The 22,375-nt window shown below is 40.7% G+C and overlaps 1 protein-coding gene across 1 annotated transcript; it reads right to left on the reverse strand.

The window, feature by feature from the left end:
- Window positions 1-4,567: 4,567 nt before the first annotated feature.
- On the reverse strand, window positions 4,568-21,170 carry LOC145451596 (uncharacterized). The gene is made up of 8 exons (XM_080329805.1): window positions 20,980-21,170; window positions 20,243-20,408; window positions 17,047-17,153; window positions 10,470-10,598; window positions 10,249-10,410; window positions 5,157-5,180; window positions 4,932-5,085; window positions 4,568-4,868 (listed from the first exon to the last, which is right to left on the reverse strand). Exons 1-8 carry the CDS (start codon window positions 21,053-21,055, stop codon window positions 4,808-4,810), a joined length of 879 nt encoding a protein of 292 aa, XP_080185931.1. The 5' UTR covers window positions 21,056-21,170; the 3' UTR covers window positions 4,568-4,807.
- Between the last annotated feature and the right edge of the window lie 1,205 nt (window positions 21,171-22,375).

The raw sequence follows: 22,375 nt of genomic DNA on the forward strand, positions 1-22,375 counted from the left end.
TGCTACAAAACTGAAGTACATAGTGACGTTTTAAACGTCACCAAATGTATCGACTGGGGCAATCAAATGATATAATGATCCCATAAATAATAAGAATCGTTGGGTTGTATTTTTAATCTGAACAAGTCACACACAATGAACAATGAGATAAGACACAATGCGATGTAATGAACAGATAGGAGGATGTCGAACGACACGCATGCAGTTGCGATCCTTTTAATCTAACATCCACCTCGGCCTAGAGTGCCCGATGTCGCAGTTATTTTTCGATGTTGATCTTGCTGAAGCCGCGGCCATTTCTACTAGTTCTTTCCATTCCTTGTGAGTGCTTTCTTCCGTCGGGTCTTTTCTGGGCCTTTTTGTCGCCGAAAGAACGGCAACGGCGGAGGAAAAGGAGCCCAAATAAACCTCCGACGGCAATCAATATCTTCCGTCGCTTTGTCAACAATTTCGACAAGGACTTGCAAGGGAATATAAGCAATGTATTCGGCGTATGAGTATTGCTACGTTGGTATTGAGCAGAGTGTAAAACGGGTTTCTATACTTGCTACCGATATTACCGCATTAACAAGCTCTACATTAACACCCCAATCGCACGGATTTGGTTTTTATGATACAATATACATATGAAATATAGATTGACCCCGTACGCCTGCTAGATTTTTTACATCAGAAAACAACGATATCAACTTCATTAATTGGTTCAATAACCATCATTCGCTGACTATACCTATATGCAGTGTATTTCGCTCTTGATGTTGTGTGATTGCGGGTCAAGCTCACAGCAGAGAGTCACTAAATATTCAAGCATATACTTCTGTATCAAAGCAAGTTATATGTTTGAGATTGTCAAGGTGCATGCTCGTTTAGTGTTGATTTTTTTATGCTGCCAGCGCCATGCATATAGTGGACCGCAGTTGAAATGCACTTAATTTCAACCAAAGATGTTATAATGAAGTGAAAATTATAATACACTGCAGAACCTACCATCCATAGGTACTATATCTATAGGCAGAGTCTTATCGCTTGTTATTTGATCGCTATGTCAGATAACAATTACTCACTCATTGGTTCTTGTTGACTGCTGTGGTATTTGCGTAGGATAAGGTATCAATAATATGTGTTCAAGACTAATGGCTATATAGTTGCTCATCACTCTTGCCATATGTTAACTCGTTATGTACATATATCGATATGTGGTATCCTTACATACTTCAATTTTTTCTGAATGTTTATTGTAGATGTTGACCCTTGGCTCTTAACCGTTTGTATAGTCACGGCCCACTTCTCGTTTTAAAGATGTTCTAAGTCAGATTGCTGAAGATCGACAGTAACCTGGTGCAGAGATAAATGTGACGCAGGCATTTCAAGGTGACTGGAGTCTTCGGCGTTTGGATTATATATACTATATATATGACAATCGATTATCAATCCAGAAGTATAAGCGCCGACCATATTCAAAGTATTTAGCTCAGCCATAGTCGTCTCTGTTACATAATATACGCCGTTGCCCACCGGTTAGGAGCCACTGGTGCAGACTGAAGTTTGTAACAATACTTCTTTGCTTCCTGAACAGGGGTGTATTGTCCTAGTGCATACTGACTTTCGTTGCTACTAGAATCAATACACACTTGTGATTTTTTGCAGGACCAATTATTTTATGAATATTTTAAATAAGTGCTTATATTACTCTCATGCTAGTTTGAGAACCACTAATCTAACTTGACAACATTCTAGTGCCAAGTGCCGTTACAAACATCGAAGGCTTTATGACACCACCGATGATGCGCAAAGATGAGTATGTCATAGCATTACTCGCCATTCCGCTCCAAGCAGCATGCGAACGTAGAATGCAGCATGCGAATAGTAGACATAATCAGTAATACATGCAGTGTAGATAGATCGATAGCTCTTTCCACCTAATTTTGACCTGAAAAATCCATCAGTGACATATCCCTGAGTCTACTCTATAGTTAATACTGGCTAGACAAACGGTCACGAAGCGTATCAATAAATGGATACATGAAAACAATATTTACGAACTCTTCCTGTTACGCGCGAATGCACGATGCTTTTCGCAAATCATTTACCGGACAGACGCTCGAACGATGTGCTGTGACAAGGAAATATAACTTAGTTTGACCGAATATATCTGTCGTATCAAGCGAGACGCAAAGTCATCACGCATTCTAAATCGGGGCTGCGCACAATGATTCGAAAACTGAACTCAGAATAGAATCGCTAATGTAGGCCTATTAAATTTTTCTACCATGCCACGAGAGTTAAGTCGCACCGATTCTCCTATAAAGTCGGTACCTGATTGTAAGCTGATATACGTTTACTCTGCATAGATATAATGTAGAATGCGGTTGTGGAGTTGGATTAAGAATTTTCAGTTTTACAGTCTTGGAGATTTCTGACTCGGTTGCGATGCAGACTACTAAATAAAGAGGATGGGCATCAGTAATGCTAAGCATGAAACGACACTTCATATGTGACATATGACGACTTAATATCAGTATTGAGCAGGGTTGGGCAATTATTTCCTCCACTGGCCAAATGAGAAAAATAAATACATTGGCGGGCCGAGTGAAAAAAATTAGCTATATTCTCCAGCGTATTTTAATTTTATTTCTAAATTACATTGTTAATAAATGCTGCTCAGTAAATATGGTGATATTAGGTCATGAGAAAGGGACGGTTAATTTAAAAATATTTATTTGCTCTCATATTTCGAAACAATTTTAAACATGATACATTTTAGCTCTCTTTATACCCCTATCCACGTTCCTCTATCAAGACTCTAAAACTGTGGTTCTCATACTTTTTTAGGCACGCCTCCCTTTATGATAGTGAACAATTTCGCGCCCACTTGTCGTGATATCACAAAATATTAAAAAGTGCAATCAGAATGCTAGCAATCCCAACGGATAGTTTGATGGCATGGAAGATTATGGCTGTTGATGAGAGAATTGTGAAATATCAGAGTCATAATTCTCTGATTGACTTGTTTTACGAATTAGGGATTCGGAAACATATCACGTAACATATTCAAACGCATGCCGTATAATCGTTAATGTGACTATGTCAACCAGGAAGGTTTGAACTAACTATATGAAAAGGCGATTTCTTGTGACTTCAAATGCTACTCATACTTTGCAACATTACCCCTACTTTGAATCTGCATTACGTATGCCAGGTACTAGGGATGGTGTGAACGTGAGGTTCACGTTCGCGTTCTGTGTGTGAACCTCGGAAATTTAGAGGTTCGCGTTCACAACAGAACCTTAGTAGGTTCTGCACTGTGAACCTTTTGGTAAATTGTAATTTTCACTCCATTATAAGATCTTTGGCTCAAATTTATTGCATATCAACTGCGGGCCACTCCATGCATGGTGCTGGCAGCATACAAAATCAACGCTTAACGAGCATGCACCATGCACGTCGACAACCTTAAAAGTTTTAGTTGCTTTGTTGCAAAAATTTTCTCGAAATAACCAGTTTTCCGTTTGTGAATATTTAGTGACTCTCTGCTGTGAGCTTGACCCGCAATCACACAACATCACGAGCGATATACTTAGTCAGCGAATGATGCTTATTTGACCAATCAATGACATTGATATCGTCTTCTGATGTAAAAAATCGAACGGGCGTACGGGGTCAATCTTGACTTCATATCTTTACTGTATCATTAAAACCAAATCCGTGCGATTAAGGTGCTTGCTACTGCTGCATAACTTGTTGTTGTATGTGGTATCGGTAACGAGTATAGAAACCCGTTGTACACTCTGCTCAATATCAATGTAGCAATACTCAGACTCCGAACACATTGTCCGGTCTGGCTAAGACCGTTAAGGCGTAAGCATATATTCCTTGGTAAGTCCTCGTCGAAATTGTTGGCAAAGCGACGGAATGTATTGATTTTACACAATTATTATATCCTTTGATTACCACTGTTGATACATTTAGCGACGTTTAAAACACCGATATGTACTTCAGCATTGTGGCATCATGTGGACCGAGTCTTCGCTAGGTACCGTGTACAATGTACATTAATATAGGCTATCACTTCATTGGAATATAGGGTTGGAATTAGCAATATGACGTCACGTGACGTCACGAGGTTCACGTTCGTGTTCACACAGAACCTTTCAAAAAGGTTCGCGTTCACACGAACCTGAACATTTCAGAGGTTCACACCATCCCTACAGGTACATCGGCAGCGTAAGCGTGGCATATTAATGAACAGGCTTCAAAGTAAACGAATATCCCGCTCATTTGATACAGCCTATGGTTTTAATCATTCAAAAAGCAAGTTTTATTTTTGTATACCAGGCAACCTTTCGCGAGCAGTACAGAATAGCTTCGCGGACCGCATTTGGCCCGCGGGCCGCACTTTGCCCAGGTCTGGTATTGAGAGATGGGCAAAAGTGCAAGACAGACTTTATCTTTCTCTAAGAAGCAAACTTAACTGTTTTCCCATGAAGGATCCAAAGTTTAACCAATGCCATCTGCAAGTGAACTGAAGTAAGAAGTTCGGTTGAGAAAGAATTCAGCAGACGCCGAATAAAGTATGAGTCCAGTGAACTGTATTTAAAATATTGAAATCATCTATGCAGTGAATAAACTGTGAAGGCGAAATAGAAACGCAACCAAGAAATGAAAAATATATTTATTATTTCTACTACAGTCCTCCCTAATCGAAGCAATGTGGATGCACTATATTTTCTGTGTCTTTAGAATAGCATTTACAATATATTAGTCGTTCTTGTCCTCGTGGGGGTGAGCTCCGAATCGACGGCAATTTTTAAGTAGTCACAATCGCATTTGTATCATCCGCTCCGATGATCTCATCATTTGGTTCTTTTCTGAAAATAACACAACGCTTTTGATCTACTTGAATCAAATTGAAAGTATCTAATATTCATCACTTTTTCGATGATTTCTTCCTTCTGGTGAGCGCGTATTTGATGCAACCACGCAGGCAGGAAATAGCTCTTGTACTGAACCAGGAGAACGACATCAGGATGTAAATGACGTACGCGACCAGGCAAGCTGCTGCTAGCGCGAGAATGGCCGCCAAAGCTGATAAGTAAATGGCTCAGCGATAAATGCTTGTCTTGCTTGACGGATATTTGAACAATTTGAGCTCATACCTGAATTCACTGTTGTTCCTGAATCTGTTAAAAAGGGAGTATGTAGGCAAATGGAACATTGACACCAACTGACTACATATATAGACGTGTCAATTTCAGATTGATTCGATATGATTGTGACCGTACAAAAACGTTCTTCGATAGCATGGCTAGTCGCAGCATAACATGACACCAACGTTTATCAAGGAGTAGCCTACAAGATATTTACTTCAAAATGGCCGCAATAGCGAGTATATACTTCTCCTTTTTGTCGTGTAGTTGCTTTATTACCACCACCTCTGTCGATATACCACCGAACATGAGTAAATGTTACAGAGCTCACGATCCATATCAAATATCCATACAGAACCACTATTATTGAAAATGGAATAAAGCCTTATGGTTTCAACCATATGACAGGGAAATGTAGATCAGAGACGACGGGAGGTTATTCCCATGATTCCGAATGATTTGCAATATTATTTAAGACACAAACCTTATCAATACCAATCGCACTAGTCTTCCAATCCTCGTTTATTGATGCCATTATAACATGTTTTCGCGACTTGTATATGTCAGTATCAGCAGCTTGTGGTCAGTAACGAAGTACTAATATAGGTTTTACTACTATACCTCAAGTGGATGTGATTTTAGACTATGACTCTTAAATCTACTTGACATTTTTCAGATTTTAGGAAACACAAGTCCTAGCCATACGTACAATCCAATTACTTCGATATTATTACTTCTACTGCTACTTGAATAGGAAGGGTTACTTAGGGTTACCATGCGTCCTACTTTTTCAGGAAATCAAAATTGTCCTCTGAGGACGCCTAAATGTCCACGTTTATAGCTTTGACAGCCAGGCTATAATGGACAGTCACAACTATAAAACGCCATATGACGCGACATCTGTATAGTGGATGTTCGAACGGGTCTTTCGGGAGTATAGTACTGAAAAAATGACCTGTTTAGTCAAAACCACTGCAGTAATAATATGAAGTGGGAGTGGGTCATTCGCGAGTCGAGTCGGATGAAATGACCTTTCTTTAGCCAACACAGCACAGGATAATTTAGGGATGGTGTGAACGTGAGGTTCACGTTCGCGTTCTGTGTGTGAACCTCGGAAATTTAGAGGTTCGCGTTCACAACAGAACCTTGGTAGGTTCTGCACTGTGAACCTTTTTCATATATTGCAATTTTCACTTCATTATAACATCATTGGTTCAAATTTATTGCATTTCAACTGCGGGCCACTCCATGCATGGCGCTGGCAGCATTCAAAATCAACAGTAAACGAGCATACACCTTGACAATCTCAAATGTTTTACTTGCTTTGTTACAAAAGTTTGCTCGAATTATCCAGTTTTCCGTTTGTGAATATTTAGTGACTCTCTGCTGTGAGCTTGACCCGCAATCACACAACATCACGAGCGAAATACGTAGTCAGCGAAGGATGCTTATTCAACCAATCAATAAGATTGATATCGTTTTCTGATGTAAAAATTCGAGAAGGCGTATGGGGTCACTTTGGACTTCATATCTTTACTGCATCATTAAAACCAAATCTGTGCGATTGAGGAGTTGGCTACTGTTGTATAACTTCTTAATGAGGTAATATCGGTAGCAAATATAGAAACCCATTTTACACTCTGATCAATTTCAATGTAGCAATACTCAGACACCGAATACATTGTCCGGTCTGGCCTAGACCGATAAGGGATAAGCGTATATTCCCTGGTAAGTCTTCTTCAAAATTGTTGGCAAAGCGACGAAAGATATTGATTTTATGGTAGTATTATATCCTTTGATTGCCTCAGTTGATACATATAGCGACGTTTAAAACGCCAATATGTACTTCAGAATTGTTGCATTATGTGGCCCAAGTCGTCGCTCGGTATCGTGTACATCAGTGGTTCCCAAACGGTGGGGAATTCCCCACTGGTGGGGAATTCAATGGTTTCTAGTGGGGAATAGACGCTTTTGTTCAAAATTATATAGAGGTCAGTCTACATATTCACAGAGACACATGCGCAATTACCGTTACCAGTTAACTGTTCTGGAATACATGTATCGAAAATTATATTGCGTGTTGTTCACAAAACCGCATTTTTAACGCTGGATGGCCAATCATGGCGTCACAAACGCGTCCGAATTACTGGTATCGGTTAACAATACGTTTTATTTTGCAGTTATTCGCGATTGTCTTGCGTGCTGGCATGGCTGTGTGTCTTGTGTAGTTAAACCAGCAAATAGCTGCTCTGTGATGACAAAAGTGCTGGGTAGTGGGGAACAGGACCGTAACTGCCGCACCCCAACCCCCCCCCCCCCCCCCCCCCCCCCCCCCGCTATTTGTTATTGCCGAATATCTGATTATTGGGTACATTTCCCCACGAAAATACGTATAATTTATAGAAATGGCGACTTCGCCGTCGGCCATTACTGCACCACGACGCGCCAAGGCATATGAAGTTATACGCCATGTAACATGCAACTCCGAGAAGTGTGCCAAAACGATCAGCAGCGAGAAGACCGAGGCCGAGAAGGAATGCCCTTGTGGTGACCCAAAACTTCGATGTATATGCAATATACATATATGTTTTAATTGGCAAAATTGCTGACGCCGAATGTTCCTGTCCTGGCGATCTGAACCCCGCACGACAAATGCCATCCCGCAGGGAAAAATTTACCGGTAAAGCGATACCAATTTGAAATCGTGTGTGCCTTTTAGTTTTGGCGGTTTCCACATCTTTTGACATAGCATATATAGGAGATCACGAAATAGCACGCTGTAACGAAGTCAATGTACCAAACAAACGGGTCTTCCCGAAGATGTTCAATTGTTATTTAGGGTCCTACCTTTTCCAACACACCTCACTCAACTCTTCCGGCAAATCTGATTACGTGAGCAGAGCGGAGATAAAAAATTGAGAGCAAAATAAATGCAATTCCCGATCATATTGGCTGATTCAAACACGAATTATATAAATTTTTCGCGCTTCGCGCGTTCAGTCGAAATATGGTGACGCACTGAACCAGAGGTCTCAAACTCAAATGTGCTCGCGGGCCAGATTTTCAGTTTTGACGACGCCGCGGGCCGCAGCATTTATAGGGGTATTTGGCGGGAATGAATTGTCCTATTGAAAGTAGTCCAGCAGACTGACAGTAAACACACATCGTCAAAATGTGATTTACTCTTGTATCAGTTTAGGCCTGGCTCGAAAAGAATCTTCACGTGCATAACTATTTGAATAGAACTGTTATTGCACTTGATATATATTAAATATAAGATATAGACACCATATGGGCGGACAAATGTATGATGCAATCATAAAAGCTATCGGATTATAATTTTGCAGGTACTATGAATACTTTAAATTTAACAGATTGATAATAGAGACTGATCTGATATCAAAAAAATTTAGGTTGAGCATGGTAATTCCAATCCAGGATTTGGGTATACTTCTGATAAGTAGGCTATTAATCTCAATGACAAATATCAAATATAGGAGGAGTAAAAAATATAACTATAATTTCAATAAAATAATGAATGTGTCCAAGTGATTGAAATGTCGGAACGCCGAATGGCCCATTGTTGTTACATCGTTGGAGCGTACCACTACGGTACTCGGTACCTTTAAGTGGCCCTAATAACGTGGTTCAGCGACCAAAGATGAAACTAACAGATTGCCAATGGCTGCCATAACTACTTGCTTAGTTAGCGAAATACCAAGCTGCGACCTTCTGATCTATTACTTTTCCCCTGATACGCGATTAGTATGTTGCGTCCATGGTTCTAACAAATTCACGGCATTCCGAGTCCACTCGAGTCATGTTCATTTCGCCATCGAGTTATCCTGAGTCCGAGTAATTCTAAGAAAGGTCGCGTCCAAGTATAGATAACTAACCTATGTAGGTTAGTTATCTGTAGTCCAAGTGCAACTCCCAAATTTCAGTCACGAATCGTCTAAGGGTCAGGTTTTGTCATCATGTATTGGAAATGTGGCGAAATAGTGAATCTTCCAGTGCATTGTAGCGTTTGCAATTGATGTGATACTGAAGTTTGATGAATAGTGTCATTCTTTCGGAGCAATTAAGATGGAATTTTCACTTTATAACCACAAAAGATATATGTGACACTTATTATATATTGTCAAATTATTAAAAATCTAAAATGTCGCCGCGGGCCGCACAAAATACTCTGGCGGGCCGCATGCGGCCCGCGGGCCGCGTGTTTGAGACCTCTGCACTAAACAGTAGACCCCATGTAGCTGATAAGTTGCAGGAAAAAGCGTACAGGCTCAGCGGGGCTGAGGTGGTTCTGGGGGCCCACGACCAACGTTTTTTGGTGGGGATGACAAAGTGCTGTTACGGTCCTGGTGGGGAATGAAGGCTCGGAATAAATCTGAAGTGGGGAATGAAGACAAAAAGGTTGGGAACCACTGGTGTACATTAATATAGGCTATAACTTCATTGAAAGATAGGGTTGGAATTAGCAATATGACGTCACGTGACGTCATGAGGTTCACGTTCGTGTTCACACAGAACCTTTTAAAAGGGTTCGCGTTCACACAAACCTGAACCTTTCAGGGGTTCACACCATCCCTACAGGATATACCGGAATAATTGAGAATCAGCAGTTTCCTAGTCCGGTAATCTGAGTTTGTTGATTTGTAAAATGTGTCCTTCTTTCCGGATCCAAAAATATTGTATCCCTAACTTTGTTTTTTCTTCTATTTCCATACAATGGTGGCTGCTTTGACCACATTTGAGTATTAGTTTTATTCAATCAACAAGATGAATTACTCCTTTGTTTTCGGGTGGCATTCGTATGTATCAGTTATACAGGCTTCGCGTGGTTACCTAAAATTCACAGTTAGCCTGCTGGAAAGTCTGGCCTGTACACTGTAACACAGCAATATGTGTCGAGCTAGTACTATTCACCAGCAAGCTTGTGAGTCTTATGTGAATAACCAGAGACACTGGTTTAGCATGGAAATTAAACCAATAAAAATACACGTGAAATGCATTGTGCGGCCATAACCATATTTACTGCCTTCATCTTTATACACAACTTTCATGTTTGAAGCTAGCAACAACAGCAGTAGCCTACCGCTGGACGATGAATTGGTGGATCCGTCGCAGTTGGCGGGTGGCTCTTCGCTCTCGTCAGTATTGTCTCCACATGCGTCCACACCATCACATAGCAACTCATTGTAAATGCATCTGTCTTCAGTGGTACATTCCGTTTCCAAATCTGGCCGGATACAAGGCTCTGAAAGTGTGAGCTTGATTGCAATGAAATGGATCGGTAGGTTGACAAACAGTACTTACTGGCTGTGAAACTGGCATAGCTTGCCGAAAAATTGACTTGTGGTGTGTTAGGAGGAACTATATTTGCTGTAATTTTCATTGTCAACCAGTTTCCAGTGCTAATATACTCCAGAGTTGAAGCATCCACTCCTAAAACGATAGCGAACTTGATGATTTACTGGCGAATGCGTAATGTGGAAATATATATCAATATCCATCGGAAATGATCTTCAAAATAGTTATTTTCACATATTTCTGTGTCTATCAGAAGATAGAGTCCAGGAGTCTCAAACTTAAAAGCGGTGGCGGGCCAATGCTTCAGCTAAGACAGCGGTTATTAAAGTATTGGAAGGGTATATAATCTACTACGTATTTCAAAATGCTTGGATCCGTTAGTAAGTTCACGAGGCGAAATGGAATAGCCTATTCATACAGACACAAGCACGACGCAGGAACGTTCCATGAAATTCATGCGAGGGGCAGTTCATTATAAAGTGCTCAATCGTCTCAGGTTCATTGCATGTAATATTTGTTGAATTTATTGCAACAAAGAAATTTCTTCGCACTTCGCATGATTTACAGTGGATACTTTGTACACATCCGGGGTCACTGTGTTGGGTAGGGCCGGGCACAATGATTCGAGTACTAGAATCTGAATCGAGTATTAATTTTAATGATTCGAGTCGAGTAGTAAAAGACGATTTTTTCGAGTACTGAAATTATACGCTCCTCGTAACTGAAAGTTTATTTACTAACGAGAATTGTGGTCTTTATACTATTTTCCAATGAGGAAGCCTTGAAACCTTGATTGGCCGCGTCGCAGCATACGAGATATAGTACAAAGCTACGAACGTTACTGGAAATAACACATTTCCGAAGTCATGATCATCTCACAGCATTGTCAAGAAGTGCAATGGCATCGGTATGGTCGAAAGAATACCGAAGTATCTTTACTGTGATGCATAACATAGGCTTACCATATTTTGGTAATCTAAAAAGAGGACACTTTTTCAGAAATTTGAGACTTGCAAAACCGGAGAAGAATTTTCAAAAATCGGTGAATTTTTCCCACTTTGTCATCGGTTGACAAAAAAGGTGACCTTTCCGCTCATAGCTCAAAATACCGTTTTCCTCTCCACATTGCTAGGTGGTTGACTAAAAAAAAAGGTGACCTTTCCGCTCAGAGCTCAAAATACCGTTTTCCTCTCCACATTGCTAGGTGGTTGACTAAAAAAAGGTCAACTTTCCGCTCAGAGCTCAAAATACCGTTTTCCTCTCCACATTGCTAGGTGATTAACTAAAAAAAAAGGTCAACTTTCCGCTCAGAGCTTAGATCACCGTTTTTCACTCCGAAATACCCGCCGGAGCGTCACTTCTGTGCTAATTTGCGGCATATCACTCGCATTTTGCTCTAAGTGTGACCTAAATTTTCAAAAAAGAGAACGAAATCTCAGAAAAGAGGACAAAAGGGCGTCCTCCGAGGACACTTTCAAAAAAGTAAAAAAAGAGGACAAATCCTCTTAAAAGAGGACGTACGGTAACCCTAGCATAACAGGCATTATGTTCTTTGTAGTGGCATAAAGGGCGGCACGTAATTGAGCTTTGACATAGTACATTGTGTTGTGACGTCATAATGAGTGATACTCGAATACTCGACTCGAAGCGTAATACGTGATTCAGAATCGAATCACTCAGGTACTCGATTTTGCCCAGCCCTAGTGTTGGGTACTATAGCCAATAAGCGAGACCCGCAGAAAAGTCGTTGCCACAACATGACTTTATCATGAAAATCTGCCTATATACCTTTGTATTAAACAAATTGGTTTGAATTCATGAAAAGATTTGTCTAAAATTGGTTTATCTGTAAAATACCGCCAGAGACCTGGGACGCTTTAGTTTTGGGGTGTGCAACCGGCGTTGCCGGACTATGAGTCAAATGTATTTCGAGGCCAACCCCGTCCACGCCGGGACACATGAACACATGAAGTTTTGGCCAACATCCGGCTGGGCAAAGCGCGGTGCCAAAAAGATCGGCGACGATGGTTGGCCAAACCCTCCGATATTGACATGTGTGGTCGTCGAATTGATCGGTACCGAATAGCCCCATCCTTGCAATCTGAGTACACCGTATTACAAATCCAGAATAAATGTGAGGCGCAGAAAATAATGCACCCCAATTTGTAATCTCGTCCGTCAGACAAGTAGAGTAGAGCTGCGTTACATACAACTGTTTTCTGCGAGTTCTCTATGTCATACATGCCCCTAAACTCGTAACATAGTAATCTTATGAATACGTTCTTTTTGGTGGGTGCGGCCTGGGTGGCGAGATACCACTAAAACTCATATTTGAGTCGCAGTCTAAAAACCCTAACCACAGAGCTAAGATAACGTCGCAGACCGCATCATTCACTTACCGACATCAGCGTCCCAACCTGTCCAATCACTGTCACAAGGCCAAATTTAGAGAAGTGAAACAGAGACGATTTTGTCGTCTGATATTCAGCACGTGAAAATAAAGCTTTGAGATCAACAATAAAAATCGCGCCAGCGCAGGCGTTAAACAATTTTACATTTCATAACTTTTATTGAAAATATTGTTGTTCGTGGTGTCAGAGACTATTATGTTTGAAGATTACGGCGAATAGGTAAATCCATGTTTGTCTCCTTATGTAATTCTGTATGCAGCGGTTGTGATAACCTTTCACTCGTGAGATGACATGCAGGTGCTTTGGTCAACATAGGCGGTGGGACAGGTCTACTTTTGGAAACTACATACTTGAGTACTTTTCATATTAGTCATTTTTCTACTTTCATTTGGAGCAGTTATACATGTCTTGTGAATCGCCCCTACTACTTGGAATTGATTTGAAATTTACGGCTTTACTTTTATTTCTACTGGAGTAGCGATGGTGACTACGTTGACCAGTATGACGACCTCTGTATACGATCCTAATCACTGCTACAATACGGTGAAAATTAGTGTGCGGAATAGAACATTGCAGATATAAAGTACTGCAGCAGAATAAGGAATCTGATTGTATTCTTGATACATTTTCGATCGATAAATCCGACTGTCGAAAATCATATTGAATGTTCGCAGATAAGCCTGTAGTGTACAAGTACAGTGTACTATTCGTGTAGTATCTTTTATCTCGGTTCGGTAAAATGCTCTTTTACAATATTCAGCGTGACCAGCACTGTGTTAACTAAAGTTTTGGTGCATACTTCAAATCAAAATGAGAGAGTACTTAAACTACTCCCTACTGATAAGTTGCAACTGTGCTCCGTGATTGGTCCGATTTTCCGGGTGTCCTCCCTGCCGCGAACACATTTCCTTACCATTCAGAAGTGACTGCTTATTGGGGACAGTCAGATCCATAACACTGGTCAACACATATTTTTAGGCGGACAAAGTAAGAGTGGTTTTGGGGGTTCTGAAGGGCACTGATTCCGAATATGACCTTAGTTTTTTCAAATTGGCTCTTGTTGTGGAGATAACCCATGGAGCTGTTTTGACCAAAATCTCCCATTTTCGCGGTAATGACTAGATATAAAATCGGCTTAGTGGTACCATAAAGTTTAGAAATTCAATATATTTGTTATTTTTACACACCGAAGACTATATTAAATCAAAATACAGCAACAGCACTATATTTTGGGGTATTAGATTTATCATAGTTACAGACTTTCACGGATATCATGTACATAAATAAACTCCAGTCATGTATAGAAGTATTTACATAGATACTCATATAACGTGGCAGTAATTCAATCAGTTTTACGTCAACCACCTATTGTAAATTTGAAATAATCAGTTGGAATACAATATTATTGATATATTTTAAATCGAAATTGTTTTTTTTTTGTATGATTTTCCCCTGTAAGCTATTTAGTGCAGTTTCTGGAAAGGCTCTGGCAATGGTCTGACCTAATATGATCAATGGTTCATCTCATCTGCCCTGGTATCTTTCTATTGTTGTTCTGATGTCTTGTTAGAACCTCTCCCCTTGCTAATCAACATGATGATCGGGAAATATATCAAGATGACTGAACAGGAAGTGAACTTTTATGCTCATGTTTGTTTCAAGTTTTCGATATGCAGATACGAATTTTCGGACCAACTGTTTGTAGTTGGGTGCTTTGTGATCAGCTAAAAAGTTTTATTTACTACATCTTAGGAGAAATTACATACTGTGAACTCCTCCGAATGTGAAATTGGAATCTTTCATCGGTATTTGAATCAGCGATATCTAGAAACTAGATATCCCTGATTTGAATATACCAGATACCAGATTAAAGCTTCTCGTTTGATAGGGTTACTATAGGTATACCCAATTTGTTGACTCAGAGGAAAATTATCCATTTACCAGTAAAAAGAAATGAGACACATAAAAGTATTGTAGTTAAGCCTTTCAAGGATAAATTTTATAGTTTTATACTCCTCTTTAATCTTGGTAGAATGACCAATTGATACAGGAGAAGATGAATTTCCGTTTTGGAAAAGTACAATTTTAGGCTTGACAAACTGCTTTTTTGACAAACAAATATTTCGCATCATGCTATGTTAATATTGATAGAATGACTGAGAATGACAGGGCTGATGTCGCTGTTAGACCCAAATAATTTTTGGCTAAAGTAGCAAGCGTGGGAAGTTTGGAGTTGTGAGTGCGGGATATTAGGGTGGCGGTTAGGGGAAAATAGGGTTGAGGGTTAGGAATATTAGGGTTGGAGGTGGGTTAGGGTTACAGTTGGGGTCAGGGTATCCTAAGATTAGGGTTGTGGATGAGGCGATATTGGGGTTGGAGGTATATTAGGGTTGGGGCTGGAGGTATATTAGGGTTGGGGTTAGGGCAGGGGCGGGCAACTTCTCTGGTCGGCGGGCCGGATTTAGGAAAATTGAGTACTTGGCGGGCCGGATTGCTGAGTCGATACATTATTCGCCCATTTATCCACATATACAAGGAATAAATCGTATTTAATGATTCTATTTTAACGACAGCAATGTCACTTCAAAGCCATTTCTCGCCAATAATGACGGAGACAATGTGGATTTGAGAACAGCATTGTCATACAGGCACCACCAAGGTGGCGAGATAGCGCAGTGGTATAATCCACGGCTGCAACACCAATGGGTGCGGGTTCGAGTCCGACTGAGGTCGACTTCCCAATTCCGATACCTAAGTGTTGGAGGTTTACCTAGGCTCCTCCTTCCTACCTCATCCGCGTAAGCGGTGTCTTACAAAAGCCTAGAGGTGGGCCGTGCTATAAGTCGGCAGTAACGGAAAAATAAGAAGAATATCGGCCAGGTGTAAATGACCATAGTAGTCGACAAACACCATGAATAAACCAAACAAACAAACAGGCACCACCATGTCTGCTTCTCTCTGATCAATCTACACATGGAATCCTTAATTAAGATTTCAAGGCGTTCGATAAGCCCGGTACCCCTAATTTACCAAGATATCCATTCATTAGGGTTGAGTAAGTGACGGGATAGCGTCGTTGTTCAACTGTGTGGCCAAATTAATCTCGATATTGAATTCATGCGGCCCGCGTCCCCTACGAAATTGGAAAGGTGGCCTGCGACCTGTTTTGAGTTGGCGACCCCTGGAATATGCGGTGCAAAAAGCCTAGAAGAGTGCCGTGCTACAAGTCGGCGGTTACGGAATCAAAAATAAGAAGTACCAGCCTGGTGTAAATGACCATTGTAGTCGACAAAAATCATGATTACCACAGATGACATTAGGGTTGAGTGCATCGTAAATTCTGATAATGCAAGTCTTCTCGCTTCGACGAACTTCCGCGTAAGCTCCACTCTCGCAAAGCTCCTCAGTCCTCATACATGTATTGTATATATTAACATACAGTCACTAAAATTTGACGTAGTAAGCAGGTAGTGGGGACTCTCGGCAGACTGAGGACGCGGGCCACATTATCATGCAAGACGGAAACTGTCCGCGGGCCGGACAAAATTCCTTCGCGGGCCGGATCCGGCCCGCGGGCCGTTTGTTGCCCGCCCCTGGGTTAGGGTATTCCCAGATTATGGTGGTGGGTGAGGGAATATTAGGGTTGAAGGTGGGTTAGGGTTACGGGTGCTGGCAGATATTAGAATTGGGGTGAGGGATACGATACTTCCAACCCTAATCTTAGGATACCCGCATCCTAATACTATCCCACCCTAATCTTCGGATACCCTAAGTCACCTACTACCCCAATATCCCCACACTCGTAACCCTAATATCCTCCCGCCCTCAACCCTAATATACCGCAACCCACAATACCAATCCCAACTCCAAAACAATTTATTTTACCGTTTATAAATTTTGACATGTTCATAGGAAATAGTTATTGGTGTCACGGTGAACACTAGTTGGTCGTTGATCGTAAAACGATCTGGTTTTAATGACAACGTAGGCCTACTGTAATTGAAATTGTAATTAGGTAAAAATTTTATCAAATTACCATTACAATTACAATTACACAAAATAGAAATGCTTCAATACAATTACAATTACAATTACATGAAAAAATGCAATTATTGCATTCAGCTCACTTACAGATTACAATTGATCCAACTCTGATCTTAATGTATACTTACCTGGACATATCGTCGGAGATAGTAGTCTTGAAGAATCATTCCCAAACATATCATCGTATATCTCGATGTTGGCTTGCGTGCAGTCGTTTGGAGATAACGTAATATGACTGATGTATAGATCAAGACAGCATAAAGCGTGTTAGGTTGAGAACACAGTGTTGTTACGACCATAGGCGCCGAGTTACGGGGTGGCGGGGTGGCGCAGCCACCCCATGCCACAATTATGGGGTGGCGGCCACCCCATGCAAAATGCGTCTGCGCTGTCAATTAGCGAGTCCGTACATCGCGTAAATGCCAACTATTTACCATTAACCGACACGCGCGTGAATAATTTAATACTCAGCTTCGTCGGCGACAACGAGCTAGTGCTTATAACGCCCCAATAAAGTGTAATCCGTGATTAGTAATCACTAAACATACATTAGAAGCGACCTCGTTGACGGCGTCGATTTCGACACGTTGCGCTGAGAAACGCACCATCTCCTCTCTTGACGAGACGAACGAATTCACGTTCTACTTCTCTCAATTAAATTGTATTTGCGCTCACATTCGTTTACAGAATGATTCTTGAGTTAGCTTCGTGATAGTCTTTTTAATTGGAGCGCGAAATAGGAAAGTGTGTTTGTGTATGCCTGCGAATAGAAAGTCATTCCTGCACAAAGTGTGCATATTCATTAGGGGTCTTCAAAAATGACTTTCTTTCTCACATTGTACTGGCTACTTGATAAAATTGTTAGGTTAGCTAATTCAAGCCTACACACCAAATTTAGTTCAATTCCAGCCAGTAGCCGCATTGCTACAGGAGAACAAAGTTTTTATTTATTATATAAAAATTAATTACCAAAAAATTTCGAAATTTTCTGTTCACCCCGTGAAAGTGTTAGGTTGTCTATGGAAACGGTGTTCACGAAATTTGGTTCAATTCCAACTAGTGGAAGCGGAGTTTTGGATTATCAATAAAATAGTATTTACGGTGACCAATTCTTTAATTATTTATTATATCTGTGCCCACCGTAAATACTATTTTATTCAAATCCAAATTTTTGACGGCAATAACTCCGCTTCCACTGATTGGAATTGAGCCAAATTTGGTGGACATCGTTTCTATAAACAACCTAACACTTTCGTGGGGTGTACAGAAAATTTTCCTAATTTATTTTTATATAATAAATAGAAACTTTTTTCTCATGTAGCAATGCGGCTACTGGCTGAAATTGAACCAAATTTCGTGTGTAGGCTTGAACTAGGTAACCTAGCAATTTTATCAGGTAGCCAGTACAATTTGAGAAAAAAAAGTCATTTTTGAAGACCCCTAATATTCATTACTTTAACAAGGCTTTGCTCACTTTTATCGGGACATGCAGCAACGCAGCTCAAACGTCGTTATAATGAGCAAACAATTGTCGCGACGTCAGACTCGGAACCTTATTGTGCTGTACGCAAGTTGAGGAATTACTGATAGATGCGCGCTTTCTCGTTTGCTATCATCCGTATAGGCTACTAATTCTTGTCTGCTTTATACATTCGTATTTCCTCGATGTCACTTGTCATTGTCTGATTTGTTATTAATGCTGCGCATTGTGCAGTGCATGGCGTTGAATTATGTTGTCAAATATTGATGCAACAAGAGATTCTCTGTGGCGCAAATTCTGAATTTATTCGATTAGTTTGTGCGGGAACCTTCTACGTTCCAATAAACTTCATTTCTGGACGGACTCCATCGGGCGCAACCATATCGCGGAGCGAATTTCAAACTATCGGGATTTACATTCCCATTAATAAGGTTGCGGCATGCGCCCATATTGCTCTTGCTGCAATAACACCTTGATAATTAAAATCGCACCATTTCACGATCAAATTCGACTGGCTGATCGGGACCTACGTAGGCCGCAGCGCGTTGTCGGTATTAAAACACTACGTGCGTAGCTAGTGAGTTTCTCATTTAAAACTAGAAATCCCGTCCTCACAGTCATTCACAGTCAATTCACAATTCGTATTATCGATGCTGCGTACTGCAAATTAGCGAGAATCATTTGTATGCGAAATGGTTCATCGATATCTCATGTGTACTATCGTCGGATATTTGATTTAGCGCGTCCGCATGCAGGCCTGCTACACGTCCGCAGAAACACTTTCGCCAAACAGTAACAATCTCTAAGTGTAATATTGTTTGTGTTTATGTATCTTTTTTATTAAAACTTATGCCCGCGTCTAAACAAATTGTGCTCGTTGCCATGGCCGAATCTAGGTATTTAGGTATAACTAGCGCACCCTGTAATTGTAATTATTGCGGGTTTGCGCAATGTCTGCAATTTCGGTATCAGCGCAACCTTGCCGGCCGATTGTACAGTCCGATAAAATTGATCACTACTATATAATTCGCACAGCGTACTGATGCCGATTTCAGCAAACTAACGATCGTTATGAGATGTAAAAATTCGACCTCATCGCTAGAAACTTAGATTTCATCGCGCGCCCTGACAAACATCATCTCCTATCGCGATTTGACGACCAAATATACGTTCACCTCCTACAAATTGTAGTGCAATATTTGCATCGATGAGGGCCGCAAGCCGTATTTAAAATATTTTGTGAACCATTTTTGTCATAAATATTCTCCGAGCGCAAAGTTGAACAGTGTTTTATCGTGTGTGCCTGGTAGTTGGAATTTGTTCCTGTGCCCATAATATTAATACAATTATGATTTGCGAACGTAAATCGGGAAATGCAGCAATGCAGTCAAAATCGATGTTTTAATCAGCAACCAATCGTCGCGATGCGAGCTACTCAATATTATGTAAAAACCCATTGTGTTGGCGGTACTGATTGGCCGCGCGTTTGTAGTCATAATTCTTGTCTGTCTTTCGTGTTTCAGAATTGTTGCGCTGTGTTACTGCTCAGTCCAGCGATGAATGCCGAGCGCTCGGCAATCAATAACCTAATTTCGCAATGATCTCAGCAGGAGATGGCGTCGCGTGCACAGACGAATCTCGCTAATTGGTCGCGGCCGCGCGTGTAACACTGACATACGACTTGTTGAATTGCAACTGAATATTAGCATCAAGAACGGCCATTTCAAAAGGACGGGGTTTTTCGTTTCAAAAGGAGGGGGTTTCGCCACCCCCTGGCTACGCGCATGCCGCCACCCCATGCAAAAATAAAAGTCGGCGCCTATGGTTACGACTATATATCTCACTCGAAGACCAGTCTCGCAGTTTGTCGCGGTCTAAAGGTGCGGATGGTGAACAAGCACGTGATGTCATTGGAAATAGGGATGACCGCGTCGATCGGATCGTGAGACACGACCACGCCGCCTGGCACTTGTGTGGATCTCCCGCAGTCTCCTCCGTTCAGAAGTACGTCTGGAAATGACAATGATTTATCATGGATCTGAATCGATTAATTTGAAAATTCAAAGGGGAATTGTGATTTTGATTTACACATTTTGCGAAACTAGATTAAGGTTCCCGTTTGGGCATTCTGTTCCGAGTTATTTTGTTTATCCATTGGTTTTTGCATATTATGCAATAACTTCAGGATTTGAAGTATAGTACGTCGGCTCATCTCCGATAAATAGTAAGCTGAAATTTAAACATTCTTCATGCTGAGTGCAAGGAAATTGAATAAAGAATTACAGATTTATTTTAGAGGTTGGAATAATGTAATCCTTCCATCGTTAAATCACATGAAAATTATGCTTTAAGTAAGTGCTCGTTGTGTTCGCATCATGAAGTGCTACTTTCATTCGCATTGAGTACAGCAATATCTCAAAATTATGATTCGATTGGCCACGGCTGATAAGGAATGAAATCGTAGATTTTCATATACATGGTTAATTTCTAATCCACATAAGGAAACTGTAGCTGAACAGTCAAGTACGCGAGGATATCCATCAGAGTGGGGAAATTGATTTAAAATGCAACCTTGCCTTACTTCGTTGTATCTGTCCTTGTGCTATCCTCGAGCATAGCATAAATACTATGGCGCTCAGACATACTCCGATTTCCATTTCCGAACGTTAGTGTTACTGAAGTCTTGCTCGTAACGACTTCACAAGAATGATACAAAAGCTTTGAATCCAGTCAATCCCGAAACAACAATTTGTCGTGAAACAGAGTCTATACACCTCCGTTGATAACGACAAGATAACTTTAAGGTTTCGCATTATCCTCTGAATAATTGTTGTTTCAAGCAATGCTTTATCCGCGTATTGAGCAACTATACGTCATTGATCCAGGAAGTGGCATGACAATGTTTTCTATATAAGATGTTCTTACTGAATAAACAACTACACATATAGGGGTTATACAGTTCATAACATATATACTTTGATTTACCACAATTTTTCTTGGATTACAAATAGGCAATTTGCAGGACTTGTGATCGCGTGACTGGTTGCGCATAGAAACGATAGCAAGCATAACAATCAAGTTTCTGTCTTCAACGTCAATCTGTGCTTATAGTAAAGTTGCCATTACGTTGCAAAGTTGTAAACGTGTCAAAATCGACCGGTCAAAGTGATTTGAGACTTAGCTTTATTAGATTAATCTGCTCTGTAAGTGGTACTCTATTTGACAAAAGCTCATAAGTACGGCACGCGCGCGTCAACGAAGAACAACTACCATATGATCAGGACGGAATACAAGAAAACGCATTGCTCTATCATGTATGCCGGACCCCAATTGTGCAACAGCATCTCGCCGGCTATCCGAGAGTATTCGAGCATGTGCGCATTCAAGTCGAAATACAAGCAATTTCTGTTGCCCTAAATATGACTTTCATCGCTCATTTCTTATCGATAAATGTGTTCAATTAAAAGTGAATTTCTGTATTGATGATTTGCTCACTTATTCTAGTATAATCCCGGATGTCCTTGAATTTGTATTATCTTGCTAGCGCTATTTATAACCGTAGTCCGTAATTTATTTCTGTTATTCTATTCTGTTATGTTCGTACGAGCATCAATTTGTGTTATTCTGTAATCGCCATAATATCTCACCGGATTGATTCTACCTCATTGTGCTATTGATCATTATTTCGTGTTACCTCCTTTATTTGTGTAGCCTACTATGCGCAATGACCGTGGTGCAAATGGCCGTCAGGCGAAAAGCGCCAAATTTTTTGTTAAATAAACAACAACAACAACAACAACAAGCAATTTCTTCATCAACGTAAGTATGCCGGATAACTTTAAGAGACTCACTGAAAGGCTCACTCACTCTTGACTCACCCCGTGAAGCTTAAGTCCGAACAGGCAAAGGCCATAAATTCTACCATTTGCAAACATTTATTGAATAATGCGGTCTGTGCGAAAAATTATCGGGACGTC

Source organism: Botryllus schlosseri, chromosome 12, assembly GCF_051294905.1.
Source record: "Botryllus schlosseri isolate E-star chromosome 12, Bs_hap1, whole genome shotgun sequence".
Classification (NCBI taxonomy): Eukaryota; Metazoa; Chordata; class Ascidiacea; order Stolidobranchia; family Styelidae; genus Botryllus; species Botryllus schlosseri.